General features: G+C 43.7%; 1 protein-coding gene across 2 annotated transcripts in view; it reads right to left on the bottom strand.

Annotated features, from left to right (window-relative positions):
• Positions 1-23,098, bottom strand: part of INTS9 (integrator complex subunit 9) — a 59,854-nt gene that overhangs the window by 24,502 nt on the left and 12,254 nt on the right. For both annotated transcript variants that reach the window (XM_054001660.1, XM_054001661.1), the window contains exons 5-11: positions 20,372-20,511; positions 18,655-18,741; positions 14,392-14,512; positions 12,565-12,699; positions 9,837-9,948; positions 4,382-4,562; positions 2,118-2,178 (exon numbers count right to left, since the gene is read on the bottom strand). In XM_054001660.1, coding sequence (XP_053857635.1) covers positions 2,118-2,178; positions 4,382-4,562; positions 9,837-9,948; positions 12,565-12,699; positions 14,392-14,512; positions 18,655-18,741; positions 20,372-20,511 — 837 coding nt within the window. The remainder of the gene's footprint in view (positions 1-2,117; positions 2,179-4,381; positions 4,563-9,836; positions 9,949-12,564; positions 12,700-14,391; positions 14,513-18,654; positions 18,742-20,371; positions 20,512-23,098) is intronic.

Raw genomic sequence — 23,098 nt, 5'->3', positions numbered from 1 at the left:
TTTCCTGGCCTGTCCCTCTCTGATGTATCATGCCAGGCATGTTATTAATGCTTCCTAAGAAGTAAGAGGCATGTCTGAGTAATTCCCTATTTTCCTCCAACAACTGAGCAGTTAAGCACATCTTTTCATGATGGGCAATTTCAGCACAGGTTACATTGCACAAGCCTAGCATTACTTTGAAAAAAGCCAAGCAATTCTCCACTAACAATCTCTTCGATAGAAACCATCATTCACTGTCTGCTTCTGATACTCATTAAAAATCCCCTGAAGTGCCAGTAAGCAAAGCTCCTGACTGGGGAGGGGGGTTGTGGAAGCCCAGGATTGTGCTGGGAAGAGGTTTTCTGGATGTTTCACACTGTGTGAGTGAAATAGAGTGTGAGGTGTGAGATTTTTGAGATTTAACAAGGGACCCAAGGCACGTGCTGAGCACTGGGGCCCTGGCATGGACATCCCGTGGGATGTTCCATCCTGCACCTGGAACAGACACATTCCTCCCTCTGTGCAGGGAAGCTGAGCTGGGATCCACTGCTGGGAGGCCTTTCCTACATAATTACCCTGATCTACACATGAAGCACAGAGCAGTTCTTGCAAAGCTGTTCCAACAATTTAGCAAAATCTCACAATCAACAGGCCCCCAGAGAATACAAAATCTCCCAGGAATTAGAGGATAGAGTTATCACTCTATAAACACAAAGACCCATTGTATAAGATGGGTTAATTAATCCAGTCTTTGACAGCTGCATGTTTGTCTTCTCATTTTTGGATGGGTTTTCACTTAAATTTGCCAGTTCCAGTGAATATTGTAAATCAGAATACGGGCTGCCAGTGAATCCAATGACACTGTGGATCAACAAGGACATCCCAGAAAGCAGGGATGGAGGGCTAGATAGAAAGTACAGCCACAGCAAGGCTGCAGAGCCTCGTACTCAGAGAATTTGGAATTGATTTATCAGTGGGAATGAATTTTTTGGTAATAAAATAAGTGATGAACAGGTGGCTTGCCCTGCAGTCCACATTATTCTTGGTAACAGATTATACATAATTCACTGCACATCCTGCTTGCAACACATTCAAGCATCTGGAAAGAGTGAGGGCTCCTGGTCAGATCCTACTTCCAACAATGCCTTTGAAGCACCTACAGATGATAGATATGATAGGTAATGGCAATTTCCAGAACAAGTCCTTGGATGAGATATCTCAGAGGAAAAACCACCCAGTGCCTTTAAAAAGCACTGAATTTCTGGGCTCTTGAACCTGCCATGGCCACTCTGCACATCTCATCAAACAGTCTGGACCACAGCAACTGAAAGAGCCAGATTTTTGCATATCTCAAGTGGTTCAGTGGCTCATAGGAGTAGGATTTAGCTAAAATTCTCAGTCCTGTTTCTTCCTTTCCCAGCCTGCCTCTTGTTTACTTCAGTGGGAAAACCACCTGTTCCCAGGGGAGAATTTCCAGTCCTTCTATATGAGGCAACTCTGAAGGCATCAGTTATATTTAATGTCTGCTTGGCTAAAGCTTCCCTAAAATTATTATTTTGTTGCAGGGAAATCCTCCAAATTTAGGACCCTCATTCCTCTTTGTTTCATTACAATGCTCAAGTGATTTCATTTAAAATTGCCACAGACAGCACTCAGTGCTGCAAACTTTAAATTTTGATATAAAAATCTCTCTTTCAAGATACCATTCCTCCTGCAGCAGACGTGGTGCCTGCTTCAGTGAGGGAGGAAGGAGCTGGCATGACTAAGCTGTCTCTGATAACAAGCTCTTAGTTTCACAGACTTGGAAATAAACTGCTTGGACAAAGGGAATGCTCGTGGTTGCAGCTGATAAGAGCAAACATCCCACACCAGATCTCCTTCTGTGGGGGAAGGAGTGAACCAGGCCACCCTGTGCAAGTGATAGGCTGGAATAAACAGGGTAATTTTGGAGTTTACGGAACACCATCACTCATTCCTCCCCCACGCTCCCAAATTCATCACAGAAAGCAAAGGAAAAAAAAACATTTTCATGAAAAATTAAACAAAACTTAAATAGCTGTAGAAGGGTTCATCAGAAAAACGACAGCTATACTGTGTGGACTGCGATCCAGAAAGTGAACAAGACCGTGGTAACTCACCTCAGCGTGGGGAAAAGGAGGTTCTGGAAGATACACCTTTGTTTGTTTGTTATGACACAACCTTTAAAAGAAAAGGAAAGCAGCCAGAGTTAGAGGTGCAGCATATCCTGCAGCATCTGCTGCCATCTACTGTTACAGTGTTGGAGAAAACTGGTTTAGATCTGAGGCACCAGGTGCAAAATCATCAGTTTGTCCTGTTGCTGCCAGAGTTTCTGGTTGGAGGACCCACACGTACAGGACACAACACCTCAGTCACAGCAGGATCACACAAAGAAGGTGCAGGGCAGCTGAAGATAATTCTGTACACACTGGAACAGAGCTCCTCTGCTGCTTAAGACAAATCTGTAACTCATCCACAATGGTTCCTCATCCAGATCTCAGCAGCTTTTGCAAAGCCAAATCATCTGTCAAGAGAAAAATCCCACTTGCCTCATCCCACTTCTCGGCAGTGACCTGGTCCTTTTGCTCATTCTAATCTAATTCCCCTGTGCATTTTATTATTGGTAAACTGCCTCTCCCCACGGCCCAAGGCTTACTGTGACCTGGCATTTTCCATCAATCACTTATCTTTAAAACAGATATTGAGAGCTGTTGATGAGCTCTACCCAGACTCCTGATTCATCCTATTACAGCAGCTAAAAAAAGCTTTTTGTCAGAGGTCTGGGTGACATGACAATGATCTGCAGTGACACTGTCCTGGTGGCTTTTCTGGGAAACACTGCCTGGCTCACACTTGCACTTTATTAAAAAGAAATGACCCTGGGTCAAACTAATTTTGATAAAGTCTAAGGGATACTAAGAGTAAGAATTTCCTTTAGCTGAGTAAGGGGTAGAATTAAAGGCTAGAATCCCTGAATATCAACCCCAGTTCTGACTCAAACCTCTATTTTACAGATAGATTTACAACCTTTGCCTCCATTTCAATGTAAATCCACCAGATTTCAATCATCTTTACAATTCTCCTGAGGGATCAATTCCCACAAGATTTCCAGGACCTGTCTTTTATTTCCTGAACTCCAAAATCAGGAGACGAAGAAGAGAAGAGCTACCTTATTGTACTTAATACTCTAGAGCATGTCTCCATTGGTAAGAATTTGGAAGAGTTCCAAGTGGTTGGGTTCTCCTTTCCAGGGCTCAGAACCACAGAACAGCTGAGGTTGGGAGGGACCTCCTGAGATCACCAAGTCCAAGCTCTGCTCAAGCACTCTCAGCAGAGCAGATCATCCAGGACTTTGCCCAGTTGGATTTTGATGTCTCCATAGCAAAGTCTCCATAACCTCTCTGCACAGAGGCTGCAGTGTTTCACAGAATCATGAAATGGTTTGGGTTGGAAGGGATCTGAAAGATCACCCAGTTCCAAGCCCCTGCCATGGACACAGACACCTTCCACCATCCCAGGTTGCTCAAAGCTCCATCCAACCTGGCCTTGGACACTTCCAGGAGAGAAGTCACAGCTTCTCTGGGCAACCTGTGCCAGGGCTCACCATCCTCACAGGGAAGATTTTCTTCCCAATAGCCCATCTAACCCTGCCTTCTGGCAGTTTAAATCTCCTACCCTGATGGAATTTCACGTGTTTTAATTTGTTCTGCCAGTGGGCCCTGCTGAAGGCACTGAGCCCTCATCCTCATTACTTCCCATCAGTTGTTTCTACACAATAAGATCCCCCTGAGCCTTCTGCTCTCCAGGCTGGAGAGCCCCAGCTCCCTCAGCCTCCTCTCATCTCCATGGCCCTGTGCTGGCCTCACTCCAGAAATCCCACATCCTTCTGGTACTGGGGAGACCAGAACTGCATGGAACACTGTCCATGTGGCTTCAGCAGTGCTGAGTAGAGCAGGATCTCCTCTCCTGACCTGCTGCCTCTGCCCTGCCTCATGCAACCCAGGACACTCTTGGCCTTTTCTTGCCATGGCTCAGCAAAATTAAGCCTGAAAACTCTATTTTGCTTAGCCAGGGACATCATAGTAGAATTTGGGGGGCTAAGACTTGCAAACAAGCACAGCTAAAACTCACTCCAGTGAGGAACATAATTTACTCATTAGAGTAAGCACCAAAAAGCATATACTGAGTTTGCACATTCTATAGGAAATGATCCTTCCCTAATTATAGAATATATTCTTACACACACACACATACACACACACACACTGGTGACTCCAGGAATGTGTTCACAATCCTAACCAGGTGTATTTTAGAACCTGTCAGGTAGAGATAACCTGCACCTGGCCTCTTCCCACAGCTGAGGCTGCTGCCTTGGCACACCTACCACTCAGCAAAGATCTGGGAGAACTCCAGGGAGCTGTTGGCAACAGGCGAGATGAAATAAAAGGGGACGTTGGAGAGTCCTGCAGAGTCAATGTACTGATAGAGGCACTCCAGCAGGTCGTAGATCACTCCAGAGGGGTAACAGGGAACCAGGACATTGCCTCCATTCCGGACAGTCATCGCTAGGGGAGAGACAATGAGAGAAATCAATTCACTGCCTTCGTATTTAAACTTCTAATAAATTCCTTTTGTCCTAATATTATATAAAAAGCAGCTTTTGTGTGAATTAGCACAACACATTACACACATGAGTTGGGAAGAAAACCTCTAATCATTACATACATTTATTTCCTACCTTCTCCAGGCTCAGTGGAGTGATTCTTCTCCTTTGGCTGGGGGCACATGACAGCCTGAGCACATGGAAACCTCCTAACAGGAGAGGGCAGCCGTGCACTGGCACAGGAGGATAAAGGAGTGACACAAACCACCTCACCATCAAAATAAACCCTGCTCCACCTCTCAGCTGCCTCCAGAGGGGAAGGACAACAGCTCCCAGGTGTCAGTCAAAAGCACTGCACATGGTGAGCTGTTCGGTGCTTGGATTTCAGATGAAAAGCCGAAGGTGTGGTTATTTCAAACAGCCCTCAGAGCCAGAAATGGGTGATGGAATGTTTGTCCTTTTTAAAAAACTCTAAATATTTCTGTCCCTTCTGTATAACAAGAACAATTTGAAACTTACAGACAGCATGAGACTAGATAAAAATGAGGAGAAGAAAAAGGAAATATAGGTTTACCCTGTAATTGAGACACATCTGAGCACAACAGCAAAAGCAAGCAGAGCAAACATCGTGTTCTTTTTGGCAGAATGAATTACAAAAATACTGCACCTTCTGGGAAAGCAGAAATACTTTGTTCAGCTCAGTGAGCAATTTCACCTGTGGTTGTGGGGTGAAACCATCCACTGCTGTTAACTGCAGTGCAGCAGCAATAATATCATGCACCAAGCATTCCACAGAAAGCTGTGGAAGAGCCTGAAAATACAAATATTGCATCCCCCTAAATCACTTCCTTGTCTTCAATTTCTTGCTGAGCTTTGTTGGGGTATGGATTTAGCATTTTAAGGGTCTTTTCACCCCTGATGGGGCAGAATCTTCCTCAAGGAAGATTTTTCTGGCTGAATGTTTAAGTTTTATGGAGTTCAGGGAGATGCACAGCCTAGCAGGATTTTTCACATGCATTTGTGGTTGTTTTACTCCTTGTAGCTGTCAGTGCCTCTGACACGGTGCTATCGACAACTGCTGATCAAAGGCCCCTTGTTTATCACTTATAATACAACTGCAGGGGAGTGGATTTATTTCTCCAGGCCATATACAAACTATACCACCCAAATATTTGTGGAGATGAACAGCAATAGTTCACATTTGCCCAGAACTCGAGATGTTCCCAAACATCCCAGCAATATGTGACATTATCCCCCTCACCCAGGCAAATCTAAACTATCCCAGCTGTAAACAGGATGTGAAGAGAGCAATGAGGAGGTTAAGAACAACATTTTCAAAGCCATCTGGAGGTGGAAGTTGAGGCTCTGGCTCCAGGACCTGAATTTACATGGAGATATCAGACACCCAAAAATTCTGCAGAGGAAAGGACCTACACCCACTGCAGCAGGAATGGTGCACAGGCCAGGGATGGGATGCAGAATAGAGGTTAAAGAACATGTCAGGCCACAAAAAAAGTGAGTTCCATTCCTTTGTGGTGCTTTGACCCTGGCTGGAGGCTGCATGCCCACCAAAGCTGCTCTATCACTCAGCTGGGGAGGGGAGAAAATGTAACAAAAAGCTTGTGGGGAGAATTAAAACCAGGGAGAGATCAATGACTAATTACCTTCATGGACAAAATGGACTTGACTTGTGGAAATCACTTTGTTTCACCTCTCTCCACAGGGTACAGGCCTGGCCAGGACCCTGTTCCAGTGTGGGGTCACAGCCTCCTTCAGGCATCCCCCTGCTCCAGTGTGGGGTCTCCAGGTGGATTTCTGCACCCCTGTGGGCCCCCATGGGCTGCAGGGGCACAGCTGCCTCTCCCTGGGCTGGGAATCTCAGCTTTGGAGCCTGGAGCAGCTCCTGCCTCTTCTTCCTCACTGCCCTGGGGGTCTGCAGGGCTGTTCCACACTTACCCTCACTCTCCTCTTCCCTGGCTGCAATTGCTCCTGCACAGTTCCTTCCCCCTCTTCACTCTAATATCCCACAAGTGCTGCCACTTCTGATGGGTTTGGCCTTGGCCAACAGTGGGTCCATCCTGGAGCCAGATGGGATGGGGGAAACTTCTGGAAACCCCTCACAGAAACCAGCCCTATAGCCCCACACTACCAAACCTGGCTATGCCAAGCCCAATACAGCCTGAATTCCCAGCTCTCCCTTCTCCACAGCCGCCGGTTCCCTGGAAACCTCAAACCTTTTCTGCTGAAAACAAGCACAAGTTCAAGATTCCTGGGGCCACAGAAGAAATAATCGGTGGTAAAGTCTTGAGGGAGATGTCAGCTTGATTTTCTATCCCCAGCAGAACTGCAGAGCTGGTGAGCAATAATGGATATAAAATCACAAGCCTGGGAGTGGAGAATTATTCCAGCCAGGTGCTCACCAGGCCAGGGATAAGTGTGTGGTGCCCACCACAAAGGGATAAGAATCACCTCCCAGCTTCTGCAAAACAGGGGTGAAAACCTTTCCAAGAATATTGCTTTCCACACAAACAGCAGGTCCAGTCTGGCTCTCTGCAGCACTAAAACAACTTTTCAGAGTTGTCAGTAAGAGGACACATCTATCTGAGAGTTGTTTAAAGCCCAATTTATCTTGGTGACTGATGGATGCTCTCTCCTGATAAAAGTTGTATAATAATCTTGGCATTTTACATTTAGTCTCCTTCAGCAGCTCCATAACAAGTTGTTCAATTTACAACTCACAAAGAGATCCTTGCTTTCCCAATAGCTGCTGCCACAAGGTCGAGTTGGCACCTAAAAAGCAAACTGTGCTCTTTTCTGCTCTCTATAAACACACACAGCCTCACACTCACACAAAATATCACCAACTGTCCCCACAGACAGACTGGCAGCTTTGCTGCTGGTGCCCAAGGCAATGTGGAAATAAAACTGCTCTCCTTGAGTTGCAGAGTGCTGGTGCTGCAGAGCTGAGCAGGGAAAAAAGGGGGCTTGGGGTAAACTGAGAGGAAGCTGGAGGTGGGACAGAGTGAGGGGAGGAAATCCTGTGTGCCTTGGGAATCCTGGGGATCAGGGCTGCAGCTCCACACGCTGGGATGAAAACAGAGCTCAAGGTGGAATTTTCACACCTCCATTTCTGTGCTTCACATCCCTCCTTCACAAGCATGCTGGTACCTCCTCATACCCACTTTTGGTGAATTTTGGTCTGCTTTAGCATTTTTACCTTGAGTATTCTGAGCTGCTTGTGCACTCATTTGAACATTTTGGAAGTGAGAAAACGCAGATGAAAACTACTGTGCTCAGCCTGCCTACTCAACTGCTTTTCCTAGTAACCCATTGCTTTTGGACTTTTTTACATATTTGAAAGAAAACTGATACTCTGTTTTCCTGATGTTAAATAGATAAATATCATGTAAAAGACAACCCTAAACTGCATTAATGTAGAAATATTTAATTTCTTCAGCTTGCTGTTTTTTGGCAAGTACCACTCAAATTCCAAATTCTTACAATGGCATTATTTTAAGCATGTATCTTCCTTTGGTCTTTAATGATTTTCTCATTTCTCTGAGTTTGTCTCATTCAAGACAGAAAGTGGCTTGAGGACCTGCAAACCCCTGAAAACAGTTCAGAATCTTTCTGTAAACCAGAAAAAGTTATGCAGACAAACAGCCACCTGCACTGATACATGTAACACATTTATTTCTATACTGTCAACTTCTGGATTCTGCTTTGGCCCAACTACAGTGCTAAGACTTTAATTTTAGTTTAATTTTAAATGCATTTTAATTAACAGTCTCACTCTTAGTTTACTCAGCATGACAGGAGGGGATTGTGCCACTGTCTGTCAGAGGGACAGTGACCCCCATGAACGTCCAGGAGGGACAGAGAAGGGCAGCACATCTGGATTTACCAAAACAAGGTCACCAGAGCTGATCTGTGGCAGCTCACAGGGTAACAAAATTCAGAGTGTTTAAAAACAATGAAAAGGCAGGTGAAATACAACACACATGTAAAAACACACATTTAGGAAAGGAAGTCACAAGTGTTAACACAGCTTCAAGGGGAGGTTGAACAACACCACTGGGCATCATTAACTACACAAACACATTTAATTCAGGAAATCCCTGAAACAAAAATTCTTAAAGATCATGAGAGCAAAGTATCCCAGAATCCCACCCTGCTCTCCTGCTGTTCTTCAGGCATCTGCACACAGTCCCTGTTGGAGGCAGGATGCTGGCAGAGAGGATCTTCAGTAAAACCCATAATTATCATTCTTATAAAATGCCAAAATGTGCTCTATTAACAGATATTTAGGATCATTGAGTGGGTTGGGTTGGAAGGGACCTTAGAGATCATCCAGTTCCAACCCCCTGCCATGGGAAGGGTCTCATTCCACCAGATCAGGAATTTAGTCTGATTTAGTTTTCTCATGTCTTTTGGTAACCTTTGTCAGGATCCTTCTATCACAAATTCTTTAGTTTTATTTGTAAAAAGTAGTGAATTTAAAATAAAGGGAAGATCTGTAATAAAGGAACAGGGAACAGAGTAGGACAGACATGGAAAAGTGGTTTGATGAAAGAAGGATGACAGCACAGAGGAACTGAGTGGGGGAAGGGGAGAGAAGGAGAGAACAGCACTGGATGTGACATTCCAAACAGGCTGGAAAATGCTGCCATTCACACTGATATCACAGCTTTGCAATTATCAGCTTTTCCAGCTGTGAAAGCGTCTGATTAGGTTTTATATATCTGGGGGTCTATAAATATATCTTGACTTTTTTTTTTTTAACAGAGATTGTGCTGTTTGCTTTTGATATATTTAAAAGTCAGGTGTAAGAAGGGAAGCAGATGTGCTTGTTTTCAAAAGTGAAAGTCATAAAAAAAACATATAAAGATTTTACTCTGGCTGATACACAGGAAGGAAATAGTAATATTTCAGCTGGGAACAATATCCACATAGCCTGTTGGCAGCCAAGTGACATACTTAGCAAACCAGGAGCAGCAGATGACTAAACCTCATTATACCTGTTCCATTCCAAAACATTTTAGGTACAACTTGTGTCTCTCCAAGCACTTACTGTATTAATGACATCAGGAGCACATCGTAAAATCTAAACAGGTAGTTTTATGCCAGGAGCTATAGCTGGACAACTTGTTCAATTCCAGGAATCTCAGAATTATTTCCCACCCAAAGTCATGAATAAGATGATAAAACAGGCAGGAGATTTCTCTCAGTGACCTACCCAGGTTGCTGCAGAACTCTCCCACCATTCCATCGGGGTTGGCAGTGGGGATCTGGGTCAGCCCTGTCAGGATGAGAACGTCGCTGTTTTTAAGAGAAGCCTGGTCCATGGGCTGGAATAGAGCACAGGGAAATAAAATCAGGAATGGGAGAGTTTCTCCAGGCAGGACACGATGGATACAGTCACCAAACATTTTACACTTCACACTCCTCCATCTGTGGAAAACGAACTTGTTCAATACTGGTGTTTTATTAAAGCAGAATGAAAATGCAAACCCATTTCTCTCAATTAGTAAACAGAGAGTAGATATTCAGAAATTAGACATTAGTGTGACACTAAATATATATTCTTGATATTGAAAATGTAGCATGATCCAATCTTGATAAGGTAAAATCCAATTCTCTCTCTGCAGATGGTGAAAAGGTAACTTTGAGCCTCACTCTGGGTTGGGATGCCCTTCCCACAGCTACTGATTAAACAAAAGTGAGCAACTGCTGGCAGCTGTGTGGTATTTTATGGTTATTTACTCTCAATAAACAACTCTCTGCAGTCTCACCAACCAGAAAAGATTTCTGCCAGAAGAGACAGATGAAGAGATTTCCTCTGCTGAACCTCCAAGACCACTGTAAGGTCAATTCCCCTGCTCACAGCTCTCCAGAGCCATTCTGAAGCAGTTGAGAAGGACCCTGCTCTGTTAAAAATGCAGGGGAATTTCATATCAATTCTGCCAGGAGTTTAAACTGTGCACCCCCTTGTAGGATCAGGCCTGACATGTGAGATTTATCACAATCTTTGACTCTCTCCAGTGTGTCCATGAAAATGAGATGCCAATAATGCAATAAAAAATAATATGGAATCTGCCTGTGATAATGTACATAATGATTATGGTGTATTAGATCCACATAATTTCAGATGCCATTGCACTGAGAGGGCCTGCATTGATTTTTGTGGGTTAATGTAAAGAATATGTCTTAAAAGGCTTTTAGTGACATGTCTGAACCTGTGCTGTCAACTCCTGTTCTCCACTTCAGTGGCAACGGTGTCAATTCCAGCCTCAGGAGAGGGTGAGACAAAATTTCAATGGAAACCATCTGCCAGAAGAACAGGGAACAGTCAGTGGTGCCAGGCCTAAATCCCAACTCACTGGAAAAGCAGCTCTGGATATGTTCAAAGTATATCCTTTTTAAAACAAAATGCAGTGACTTTTTTCACAGCCTGCTTAAAAAAAATGGGAATTTCATTATGAACACCTCATCATGATCATATAGAGAACCAGGACAGACAAACAACTTTTAACTCCCTGAGGAAGAAATGATTTGTTGCTCAGAATTCTGACTCTGTGCCACTCGAGATATTGCTATCATTACATATTTTCTGTCAAACATCAAAGAGATGTTTGGGAGCTGGTTGGAAGCTCCCAAAACCCACATACAGAAACACCAGATTGTAGCAGCCTGTGCTGGTGCTCACAGGGATTAACCCCAGGACAAAAACTATCCATCGTCCTCAAAAAGAATCTGGAAGCAAATGCAGGACAATGATGATATGGGGTAACATCTGTGATGTGATAAAGAACAAGGAAAGTACAAACTGAATGTGACTTTAACTATCTGTTAAACTATTTCTTCTAAAAATGTGCCTGTGAGCAGCTCACTCACACCATTCTCTGCCACTGGGACTTAATTTCCTTAAAAAAAGAGATTTTACCAGAAGCTTCCAGGGAAACATTCACCTTTGGAAAATGATGAAGTCTGACCTGATAAACTGAATCATATTTCATGTCAGTGAGGAGAAAACATTCTCAGTTACCAAATTACTTTGTACAGGGTGAAGTTTCTCCTCACAGAAATACTGCATTCACACATTGTCAAATACTGCTGCTCCTTCTCTAGGAGGGGATGAGAGCACAGCCCAGGATGGAATGAGGCTGATGAGAAACAGGGATTTAGAGGCTCTGATACATTTTGTGCACCTAAGGATGGCCATACTATTAAGGATCATTTATCTACTGTAGTTTCTCAGCTGAGAACAAGCTTTTAAGTGAGGGATGCTCAGAAGCAAAGCTCTCCAGCAGACACCCACCTTGGGGGAAATCACTTAGTGATCAAAAACCTGACACATCTTCTAAATTATTTTTAAATACCTCCTGCAATAATGCTTTTAACTATTTTGACAACTTCTGAAGCGCATGGCACTGCAAACTTCAAGCCTTTCTTTGCAGTAAGAATTTATGGATCTAGAGAGAATTAATTTACTGGAAATTACATCTACAGCACTATAAAGACTCTGCCCTTAGCAGAGCAGGGTGGAAAAGTTGGCAGCCACTGAGCTATCATTCCTCCTAAGGAAGGATGTTTCAAAAGTGATATAAAGCAGTCTGTGAACTGTCTGTGAAGATTCTTCAGTCAAATATGGATTTCTAAAAGAAGTCACTAATGCTCTTTTGTTCAACTCTTTTGAAAATTTCCTCTTTAGAGTGAAAGACAATTCCACAGTTTTAAGTGAACATCAAATCACCAATAACAAAAGAATTTTAGCTATCTTTTCCTCATAACTATTGATACCTGTCATTTGTCAGGGTATGTCTTATCAATGCCCATTAAGTCCATGCACTGATAACACTGTTGCCTTAGAGTGGCCTCTACCCTAAACCTGATCCCAGCTGGAATAATCCCTTTTTTTTGGAGCAAAGTTCCTCCTAAAGACTAAGAAAAGTCAGGGGCTGTACCTGAGGGTGTGTTGTAAGCAGAGAAGATCCTGAAACATAAGAAACCTTTTCATAGTGTGACTGGATAATCCAATTGGAACTCCCAAGAGCGTAGCCCGAGCTCAGAGGGGTGACCTGCACAGCACCAAACAGCTCCTGAAACACACAGAGAGAGGCATTGACTTCAGAGAGCCCCAGAAGAAATCAGGACAGGTCATTTTGTCATCAGTGATAGGAATTTCAAAAGCAGTTCTGCTGCTCAAAGCCTTTGTGAAGCTGTTCTCTTGAGAATTACATCTGCTGGTTTTACCCACCTGTGTCTAGCAGGAGACACGCTCTGAGAAAAGCTTTTCCTGAGGCAGGGCCTCCATAAAGTCTCTCTTCCATGTGAATTTTATGGCATCTGAGTTCACACTGAATAATACCTCAAAATGAAGGAATCAAGCAGGGTCTTGATCCTCTGCTTGCCTCTACTGTATTGAAAAAGCTTGTGGGAGCTTTGCATCTTTGAAGACTCTGTTCTGCTTTAGTCAAATATAATTGGTATTGGCCAGCAGGAGAGAAGGAAGGACAAGTACTTCTATATTGATATAAAAACTCTGCTTGGATTGCAAATTTTACTGTGGAAAACAAACTTAACCTCAAACTCACTCGCTTTCTAACTTTATTTCTTTTTAAATGCTACCTGCCGGTGATTTAGCAACAACACCCTGCAAACTCAATCCACATTTTAGTTTCAGTGCAAGCAACGTGACAGTTGTCTCCTTTCCAGGTGTCATTAGGAACTGTATTCCTTCATCTGTACCCAGAAATGTGGAATACTTGTTTGGAGAAAGGAAAACAAACCTTCATATACAGACCTCCCTAATGTGATCTGCCTTCTGGTTACTGAATGATAGAACAAGCATCTGATTAATGCAATATAAAGATTTTTCTAGTATTTCAATACATATTTGGATGCCTTGAAAAACAAGGCAGGGGGGTCTTCATTCCTTAGTCTGTAAGCCAAGGCTCTAAAGTTTGATTATTTGAAAAGTTAGCTTTGGGAAGAGAAAAAATACAGGGTTTTTTCCCCCAGTAACTACAAAATAATGATTGGCTCAGATACACAGATCTAAAATTAGGGGAGATGCATCCACACTGTGAGGACAGTCAAAAATTAACTGTAACAATCCACGGATAATGAGGAGTCACAGCTTACTTTAATATTTTTATTTTTTATGGCATCTGAGCAGCAAAACCAGGTATCACGGCCCAAAAAAGAGCAGGGATCATGGCACACATGCTGCCAACAAGCCATATGGGATCTGCAGGCTATGGAACTGTGGGTTCAGTCCATTCTGGAAACTACACTGGATTATAGTCAACAGCATTACAGACAATAACTGTTAGCTGGGAGCTCTGGGAAAGGAGTTTCTGAAGTTCACATTGAACCATTAGGTTTTGTTTACAATCCCTAATTTACAGTATGAAACAAAGCGGAGGCTAAAGCACTCTAAAGATTCCCAGAAGTGAGATTGGGGAGCTGGGAAGGGGATGTGGCTTAGAGACAGAGAGGATACATTCACTCCCTGCATCCTCCCAGCTCTCAGTGGGCCAGCCATCAGCTCCAAATTTGAGGGCACGCCGCCTTAAAATTGGCCTCCCCAAGGAAGAGCAGAAACAAATGGATATTCCCTGATTTCACCAAACAAGAGCCCTTCCTGGGAGGCAGACTGAGGGGCAGTCTGTGTAATCCTGTCTTGTTTGCCTATACCAGGGTAACTAGATCCAACACAGGATCTAGAGGGGGAGAAGCTGGGGAACAGTCGTTGCTGTTGCCCCGAGGACAGCTGTCCAGGTACTCACGATTTTCTGGGAATAGCCCACCAGCTGGATCTTGCTGAGGGCTGCGTTCACCTCAGGCATGGTGTAGCACTTCCTCCACATGGACACCTCCACCGCGTCCTTCAGCGGGGCCGGCAGCAACCTGCAAACACCAGTGGGAGGTTCTGTGGGGATCCAGAACAATAGCTGGTGCTGGACCAGCTTCTACAACCATTTACATTTTCCAGATCTTTAATTTTACCCTTTTAAACTTTTATTTTCAGTGTGCCTGGTCCTTCAAAGTGAGGAACAAGACCTTCTGCCTGCTGAGGAGCAAAGCCACACTTCCCAATCTGCCTCACCCTGAGGACTGCTCTCCTCCAGCGCTCTTTGTCTTTGCTGCTTTTCTGTCCAGCCCTTGCATCAAAGAAGTAGCTGTGATCAAGGTGTTACCACAACTCTTGGGGTATTTTCACCACTGATGAAAGGTGCTGGCTGATCTGAGATGTCAACATGAAATGCACCTCCAGCACTGGGATCTTGGATCAGCGTCCATTTTTCATATCATAATCATCTGAATAATACCCTAATAATCTGAAACAATCTGGTGATTAAAGTACAGTTACCAGACCACGAGCAGGGATGGCTCTGCCCTGATTTCTGCCACTGGTCTCTTCCAAGAGCACATACCCCTGCAGCTCGGCTTCCCTGCCTTCAATCCCACTTCCCTTCCGAGTGCCCTGGCAGGGACACATGAGCTGACACTGCAGAGCTCTTTGAAATCCCCTCCACGGAAGTGTTTAAGATGTTTTACACCAAAGTAAGATCCATCCATTCTGCTCCTCACAGACATTGCAAGTCAGCTGGCCGGCATTGTCAAGGGAAGAAGTGAAATATAATGTCACAGGCTGGAAGAGGGATGGCTAACTTCTGGGAAATAAATCTTCCTTAGCAACATGAACTGAGGCAGGAAGCAGCACAGCTGCCAAATGCGTAAGAAGAATAGAAATTTTTTTTTTGTATATTAAACCGATGCTAAATCAAAGGCTAATTCAAACCAATTTCCAAAGATTTATGAAAATTGGTCAGGTTTCTTTGATCAATTTGTTTAAAGGAATTTAATTTATTGTTATATCTACTAGGTCAGTGAACTCCTTCATAATTTAAGATACTGAAGAAAGGATTAAGGGCAGGTCTTGCCAAGACCACAGCACAGGTCCAGAACGATAACTGTAATTCCAGCACATGCTGGCTGAAAGCACCCCGTGCTTCAGGAAACAAACAAAGCCTTCAAGGTCTTTTTTGGGAAGTCGTAAGCAGCAAAAGGCCACACAATGTGGAGAGTTGTCCACCACTGCACTGAAGCAAATTGCCTGTAAAAGCCTTTAACCTACCATAAGAAGCATTTAGTGTTGGATGCTTTCAGGAGCTTCTCTTCTGGGAAGAGGAAAATGTTTCTGCAGGTAATGGAGAAAGTGGGGAATTGTCCTTGGTGAAGGAAGTTTCTCTTAGCCTTGACTGTGGCTACACTGAGAATACTCTGATCTCTGGCAGAGACCAGTGGCACCAGTCCCAGTGGTTTCATGAAGCTGAGTGGCAACGAGGTGCTGGTCCATCAGATGCATTCAGTCTGTCATCTCACTTCTAAAATCCCTACAGAGTTACCAGAGGATATTTTGTGGTCTGGAGTAAATCTACTGCCACCATGGCAACATCCTGTTAAAGATCACCTCACAACAACCAGATGTGTGAGGGCAGCTGCTGGGACAGCCATAAACAGGGAGGTACCACGAATCCACACGGTTGAGGACGTAAAATTCACCCTTAAAAAACTCAGGGATTTGTATTCTTCCCTGGGATCTGAACAGAGACAGTCCCTCCTGGTCAATGCAGAGGGTGACATTTAATATATGATGTAAAATCCCGGAACTGTTTGAAGGGAGAGGAGGATGGCAGCACCAAACTGCATCAGGCCACGGCCTCTCTTGTGCCCTGCTAAGCCTCAGGAAACAGCCTGTTTCAAACACTTTAAAAGATATAGGAAACCATCAAACAAGAAGTCAACAAAGTGCCTTTCACAAGGCAAACTTCCTCTTTAGCCCCTGAATCCCAATCAGTGTGAAAGATATCCTGGCTGCAATCTACAGAGCTTCCATGAGACTGCTCATTTGAAATAAAAGCCAGTGGCAATAAAACTGGCTAAGCAATTAGTTCAGACTGGATCTGATAATGGAAAAATGTAAACCACTATAATGAACTTATTATATTTTATACAGTATTTGCATTTAAAATGCTCCAGTGCTTTATCTAATGAAGATGATAATACTTTGTGTTTTATACTAACTGTTTGGAGTAGAATTAGCTGAACTGTAAAGCAGTAATGGGGATTGATCAGCCTGAAAAATTAAAGTTAGACTCAGAAGTAATAAGTATTCTGTTCTAGCAACAGCCAAGTAGGAAAAAAAAATCCCAATTCATCAAGATCACATTTTCTTAAGTAACGGATGTCAGTCCAAGCCTGCATGTGCCATTAGCCAGGTGCTAATTTGGGGATCAGTAGATGTTTTGCTCTAATAATCAGTTCCATTCACGCCTGCGTGACACTTGTCACCAGGCATCTCAAAACACTTTGCAAACATTAATTAAAGTCCCCGTGTGCCCTCTGTGCTGGATGGGAGCTCTGTTTTACAGATGCACAGAGAGGTGAAGGGGGAAACTCAGGGCACAGGTGGGGCAGAGGTGAAGAGACAGTTCACATTTGTTCCCTTGTTCCAGCTCAAAGACAACATTGGTTCATACCAGCAGAGTTTATTATACACAAATTTATGTTATTAAACCGCTCTTTAGTGGCTTCCACCTCCCTGCTACCCCTTTACAACAGCTACAGGATGGAACTATGAATTTTGTGGGACAACCCCAGCAATAGGAGAGAGGAACATGTATTTTAAATACCACTTCAAGGGAAAAAAGGCTCCAGTCTTCTAGAGCAGCTGAATCAGAACAAAAATTCCCTCTCTGTGTTCTCCTCTGAAATAATCAGCAGCATGCAAAGTGCCAGGCAGCACTTTTCCTAAAATACGACCACCAGGAAAGTGACATTATATGAGCTGCAAGATATATGACTCTCCTTTAAACCATGCATACAAAACATGCCTGGTGTGACAGGAATAATGGCTCCAGTCCTCTCTCTCCACACACTGGGAACCTCAGCAGTGGCTCTGGGTAGGCCAGTGGATCCCAAAATTTAAAAAAAAAAACAACACTATTCTAAAAATCCTGCAGAACTTCAGTGTATTTAGTTTTGCTTTACATCTGACACGACATCTGCTTGTCTTCTTCAAAAGAGTTAGAGCTACAGTGTAAAGGCTTCTCCTGAATTCAGCAGGGGAACACAATATACAGTTAAAAATGTGGTAATTTGGATTTTTAATTTTTGCTTTGTGATATTGGGAAATATCAAGGCTACTCTTCTAATGTAAGAAATAATTCACTTTTAGGAAACTTCTAAATCAAGCCATCTTGAGATTTAGGAGTATAAAAATGGAGATCAATTAAAAATGCACAAAGCAGCTTTTAAAAATAACTTTTTAATCAACCAACCCTATCTTTAAAATGTGCTAAAAACGAAACTGTCTCCTCCAAGGAACATGTTGTGCACCTGAAATTGTTTTTATTCCCAAGGAAAGCATCATCTACAATTAGTAAACTGTATGGAGAATTTTTAGATTCCATAGGCTTTCAAAACTCTGAGCATCTTGTTTTGATGTATAGCTGGAATAATGGACATGGTGCTTCCAAATAAGCTTTTTTATTCAGATTTTAATTTGTTCTTAAGTTTTGGAAAGCCAAAAAGCCCACCTCTGCTGTTCGGGTGTAAACATGGGAAGAAAGGTAACACCAGTGACCTCCAACAGCTGTGTCTTGACTTTCTTACTATGTCAGCAAACATAAATATAAATACAACTTAAATTTAAATTATTTCAATGCAGTATCATTAAATTTAAATAGCCTTCTCATTTCACAACTTTCTATGATGTTACTACCAAAGTCCGCTGGTTTTATCTACCATCATGGAGCTGAACTGTGTGAGGTGAGATCAGGGGAAGCTTTGCTGTTACCAAGTCTTTCTCCAAGAAACAAATTTGTGAGGTTGGAAAACAACGATGTGCAGAAATGATTAAAGAAATAATCGACCCAAGGAGTCACAGCAGCAAATCTCAAATGGTGGGAGCTGAGCCATCCTCACAGTGACTCCCAAACTTTGGTGCTTTGGGACAATCACCTTTCCTGGCACTTGCTCCTTACCTTTGCACCTCCTTGTTCTTCCACATGGAGGCAGACTGAGCCTTTGGCACGCGTTCAATGGAATTCACCAGCTCTTCCATCAGGAGCCTGAAAACAGAAATCAAACCTAAATTAGCACTGCCTCCTTTCACACAGGAGAGAACTTTGGCCCAAATCTTTACAAAATACCATAGAAATTGTAACACTCAGAGGGGTTCTTCCCACAGAGGCCATCACCAGCACTGCCCCTGTTTATCCAAGGAGTGTTTCCAATTCCATCTGCTTGCAACAGAGGAGGATCTGGCCCACTGGGTTATGGGCTATTTGGAAAGTGCAAGATAATTTCTTCATTACTGACTGCTTGTGATAAGTAATGAGACAAAACACACAACAAAAACTGCTCAGCTGATGCCTGTTTATCACTTAGGGAAACCAAGCATGTTGTCAGAGTGAACTCTCCTCATCTGCCAATGCATATTTGAGACAGGAAAAGGTGTCAAACATTAGAAATTGCCACTGCAGATTCTCCTGCCCAAAACTAAACAACATTTGTGATTGTGTGCAGGCTTTCCCTTGAAGTTTGGAGCAGAAGGAGAGCATCTGGAATGACCTGGGATGGGGAGAACCACACCAGTGCAATTTCCCATAAGACTGTGCTTGTTGTCTCCAGCTCTGGACCAGCAAAGCCCAGAGGTCTACTACTCGTTCATATTTACACAATTCCTTTCACCTACAAGGGCCTTCAGTTTCTGTTTGTTTTCACACAATGGGGGAATTACTCTGGCATGGGAAGTTTGCACAGGACCTTCACTGGACGAAGATTCCTGCCCTAAAGTGCTTACAGAGTAGTCCAGATAGGAGGGCCTTATCTGGCTCCTAATTACTGAATGTAGCAGCTCAGCAGGAGAGAGGAACAGAGCTCAGTTCCAGTTAGGCCTCACCAAACCTGCAGCATTTGGTGTTGACCCATCCAATCCACAAGACAATTTTGTAAAAATAAACTGGCAAGTTTGATGACTGTTCTGGTTTTGACTGCACTGTCATATCTTTTTCTATCTCAGTCTCCTATTTCTGCCATTTTTCTTAGTGTTTCTCTCTGGAGTTCAGAGCTCATGTAGCTCAGCTATCATTTGAGATGATGTCAGCTTGAATTCTTTTCTGTGGAGTGGAGGAAGTGTGATTATATGGAATCATAAAATCCTAGAATGGTTTGGGTTGGAAGGGACCTTGAGGATCATTTAGTTCCAACACCTGCCATGGGCAGGGACACCTTCCACTAGACCTGGTTGCTCTAAGTCCTGTCCAACCTGGTCTTGAACACTTCCAGGGATGGGGCAGCTACAGCTTCTGTGGGGAACAAGTCCAGTTTTCTGACTGGGAAGACTCCTTTTGGTTAAGGGGAACAGAGAAGGGGAGGAGAGTTCTTTGATCCATAGTTTTTGAAGGTCTGAAGTTACCTATATGGAAATTACTGAGGTGTCTCAGCCCACTCAAATTCCACTGTCCCACATCTATGGCCTGGACTCAACACAAAGAACCTGCTGGAAAGGTTGATGGTTCCAGAGGTTGGGAAACATGGAGTTAACACATTTGCAGCACTAAGGACTTGGCTGGTATTCAGCTCCTGCCTGAAAGCCTCTTCGGAACATTAGACACCACTCCTCTCCCCACATTGTCCTTTACACCTTCTCCTCAGCAGTGATGAAAGAGGAGCAGAGAATCTGAAGGGGCTTTTTACCTGCCAATTTGAACAGTGGGCTCGGTGGCATAAACTGTTCCAGTGAATCCTGTGTACTCTGTGATGTAGGGCAGTGCCATCATGCAGTGATAGTTGGAGATCAAGATTACATCCACTGTGGAGAGGTCAAGCAGTTCAGTCTGAAAACAGAGCAGAGATAAGCAACTTGTAACCCTTTCATGCAGTTTAATAAATGGCAGAAAAAAAATTCTTCTTTTTTTTTTTTGAACTTTATTGCAGGAATGTAACTGGTTTATAAAAGCATGTCTCAGCTGTGGCAAAGATTAACGTTAACTTTAAATTAATAAGATTTATTTTAAAAGCCCCCCTAAAATTATTCCATTCTCCAGCCTGGAAAGGAAACCATGTCCTGGGTTTTTCTGTCTTTCAGGTGATGAAATGGCTGCTGTTATGAGATCCATTATTATTTTACTTTTATCAAAGAATTGATGTGTGTACCTCCTTAGGGAGGAATAGACACCAAAACTTCTGCAGCAGTGATTTAGGGTGTCTCATTTTTTTTTTTTTATGCAGCACATCATACTGTACCCCAAGGAAGAGATGAACGAAGGGTTTATTTATTAATATGCTTAAAAATAATCGTCATATTTTCCCAAAGTAAATGCTTGGCATCTTTCTCATTCACATTTCCTACAGCAGGAGATGAAGCCCATTCACAGGATACAACAAAATGGATGGGTGGGCCCAATTAGTTTTGATGTGACAGTTTAGACAAGAGTTCTGAGAGTGAAAGAAGATTTCACACATTGTTAAAAGAATTTTAATTAGAAATATTTACTGGTAATGCTGTAACACGAATGGTGTCAAGTCAGAAATTTACAAGATTACTGACCTCTAACTCAGTTATTATAGAGCAGCTAATGGAATTCAACACTCATCAAGCACATATTATCTGATTACAAGGCTTGGTCCAGCGATTTGAATAAAAAAGGCAAGAAAGTAGGTCACTCTGCTTTGCAGAGGGCTGACACAGTGCTCTGGTGACAAGCTGCTTAACTCCTCCTAAGCACTCATGGTTTCAATCCATGATCAGCAATGAGCTGAGCTGAGAACAGGAGGTGAAACACCACCCTCAGCTCCATGACAAGGTACCTTTTATCTTCCTGGGCTTCCAGGCAGGAACGCACTCCCTGCAAGGTATCAAAGGATCTGCTGATGCCTGCTCCTGCCAGAGCTTGGATTGCCCACACCTTGGTTTTCAGCTGTGTCCAGACTGTACAGGATCAAATTCTGGACTGGTTTGGGTGGGAAGGCCCTTAAAGACCAATCTGTTCCACCCAGGGACACCCTCCACTATCCCAGGTTGCTCCAAGCCCTGTCCAGCCTGGCCTTGGACACTGCCAGGGATCCAGGGGCAGCCACAGCTTCTCTGGACTCCCTGTGCCAGGGCCTCTCCACCCTCAGAGCCAGGAATTCCATCCCAATATCCCATCTATCCCTGCCCTCTGGCAGTGGGAAGCCATTCCCTGTGTCCTGTCCTTGCACATCCCTTATCCCAAATCCCTCTGTAACTCCCCTGGAGCCCCTTTAGGCTCTGGAAGGGGCTCTGAGGTCTCCATGGAGCCTTCTCTTCTCCAGGTGAACACACCCAGCTCTCAGCCTGGCTCCAGAGCAGAGGGGCTCCAGCCCTGAGCTGAATGCCAGCCCAGGAGAGCCATCAGGAGGATACACACCAGCACTTTCCAACCTTAATCATGCCACATCTCAGCACCCTAGAAGCATTTACTGATAGGATGAAAAGGGTGTCAAAACCAAAACAAAGTGAAATCTTCCCTGGGGCTTGCAGCAATCTCACTAAAGTGCCTTTGAGCTGAAGAGGCTTAAAAATGTTTCTTGCATGTGAAGTGAGAGAGAAGAAGGTTGCCAAGCAAAGAGAGGGCACTCTGACATGTGTGAGAGTATTCTGCTGCTGAGACAGCCTCGTATCACCTTGTGGCTGCTGGATTACACCCAAATCTTGGCTTGCTTTGGCAATGGTGTTCTGGAAGCGATACAGAGATTCTCTGGCTAACTGCTTCTGCAGACAAGTTTCTTCAAAAGAAGTGGCATGGAAGGAGATAAAGTGAAAGTCTCTTTCACACAAGCTTCCTCTTATCCTGTGTTGCCAAACACAGCAGCAACATTTCCACTCTGTTTGCAGCTGGCCATGACTCCAGAACATCCTGCAGACAGGTGGGCTCAAGGTGTGAGCTGGGTATCACAGCAGATCTCTTCCCAGTGCTCATGGAGGAGATGTGGCATCTGCTGGGAATTTTGGGAAACATCTGAGAGGCCATTTTTAAAGTCCCTGTGCAGTTGGTTGCCATCTTCTGGTTGTAGGATGGGCTGCTGGGAAGCAGCTTCGTGCAGTGGTTAACAGGAGTAAGAAGAAGCAGTGACTCCCCATCTGTCATATTTAGAGCTACGCATGTAGGAGGTATTTTTCAGCCCAAAGTAACCAGAAAGTCTGGCTGAAGTACCCTAAACTCCAGCAGATAATCACTCCAAAGAGAATCTAGCACATAAACCCTGTCCTTCCCAAGATCTGGGCCATAATGGCACTTTCTACACACACAGATGCTTCCCACATCCCTCAGTTTCACAGGACGGTAACCAAAAGGCTCACAAGAACACAGAATTATTAGGGTTTTGGGCTGGTCTTTTTTTGGTGTGATTGGATTATGACAATTCCAGCTGGGTTGGAATGGTTGTAATCTGTTGGAACCA

This window comes from Vidua macroura, chromosome 31 (assembly GCF_024509145.1).
Source record: "Vidua macroura isolate BioBank_ID:100142 chromosome 31, ASM2450914v1, whole genome shotgun sequence".
In the NCBI taxonomy this organism is placed as follows: Eukaryota; Metazoa; Chordata; class Aves; order Passeriformes; family Viduidae; genus Vidua; species Vidua macroura.
This window is presented reverse-complemented; position numbering and strand designations above follow the sequence as displayed.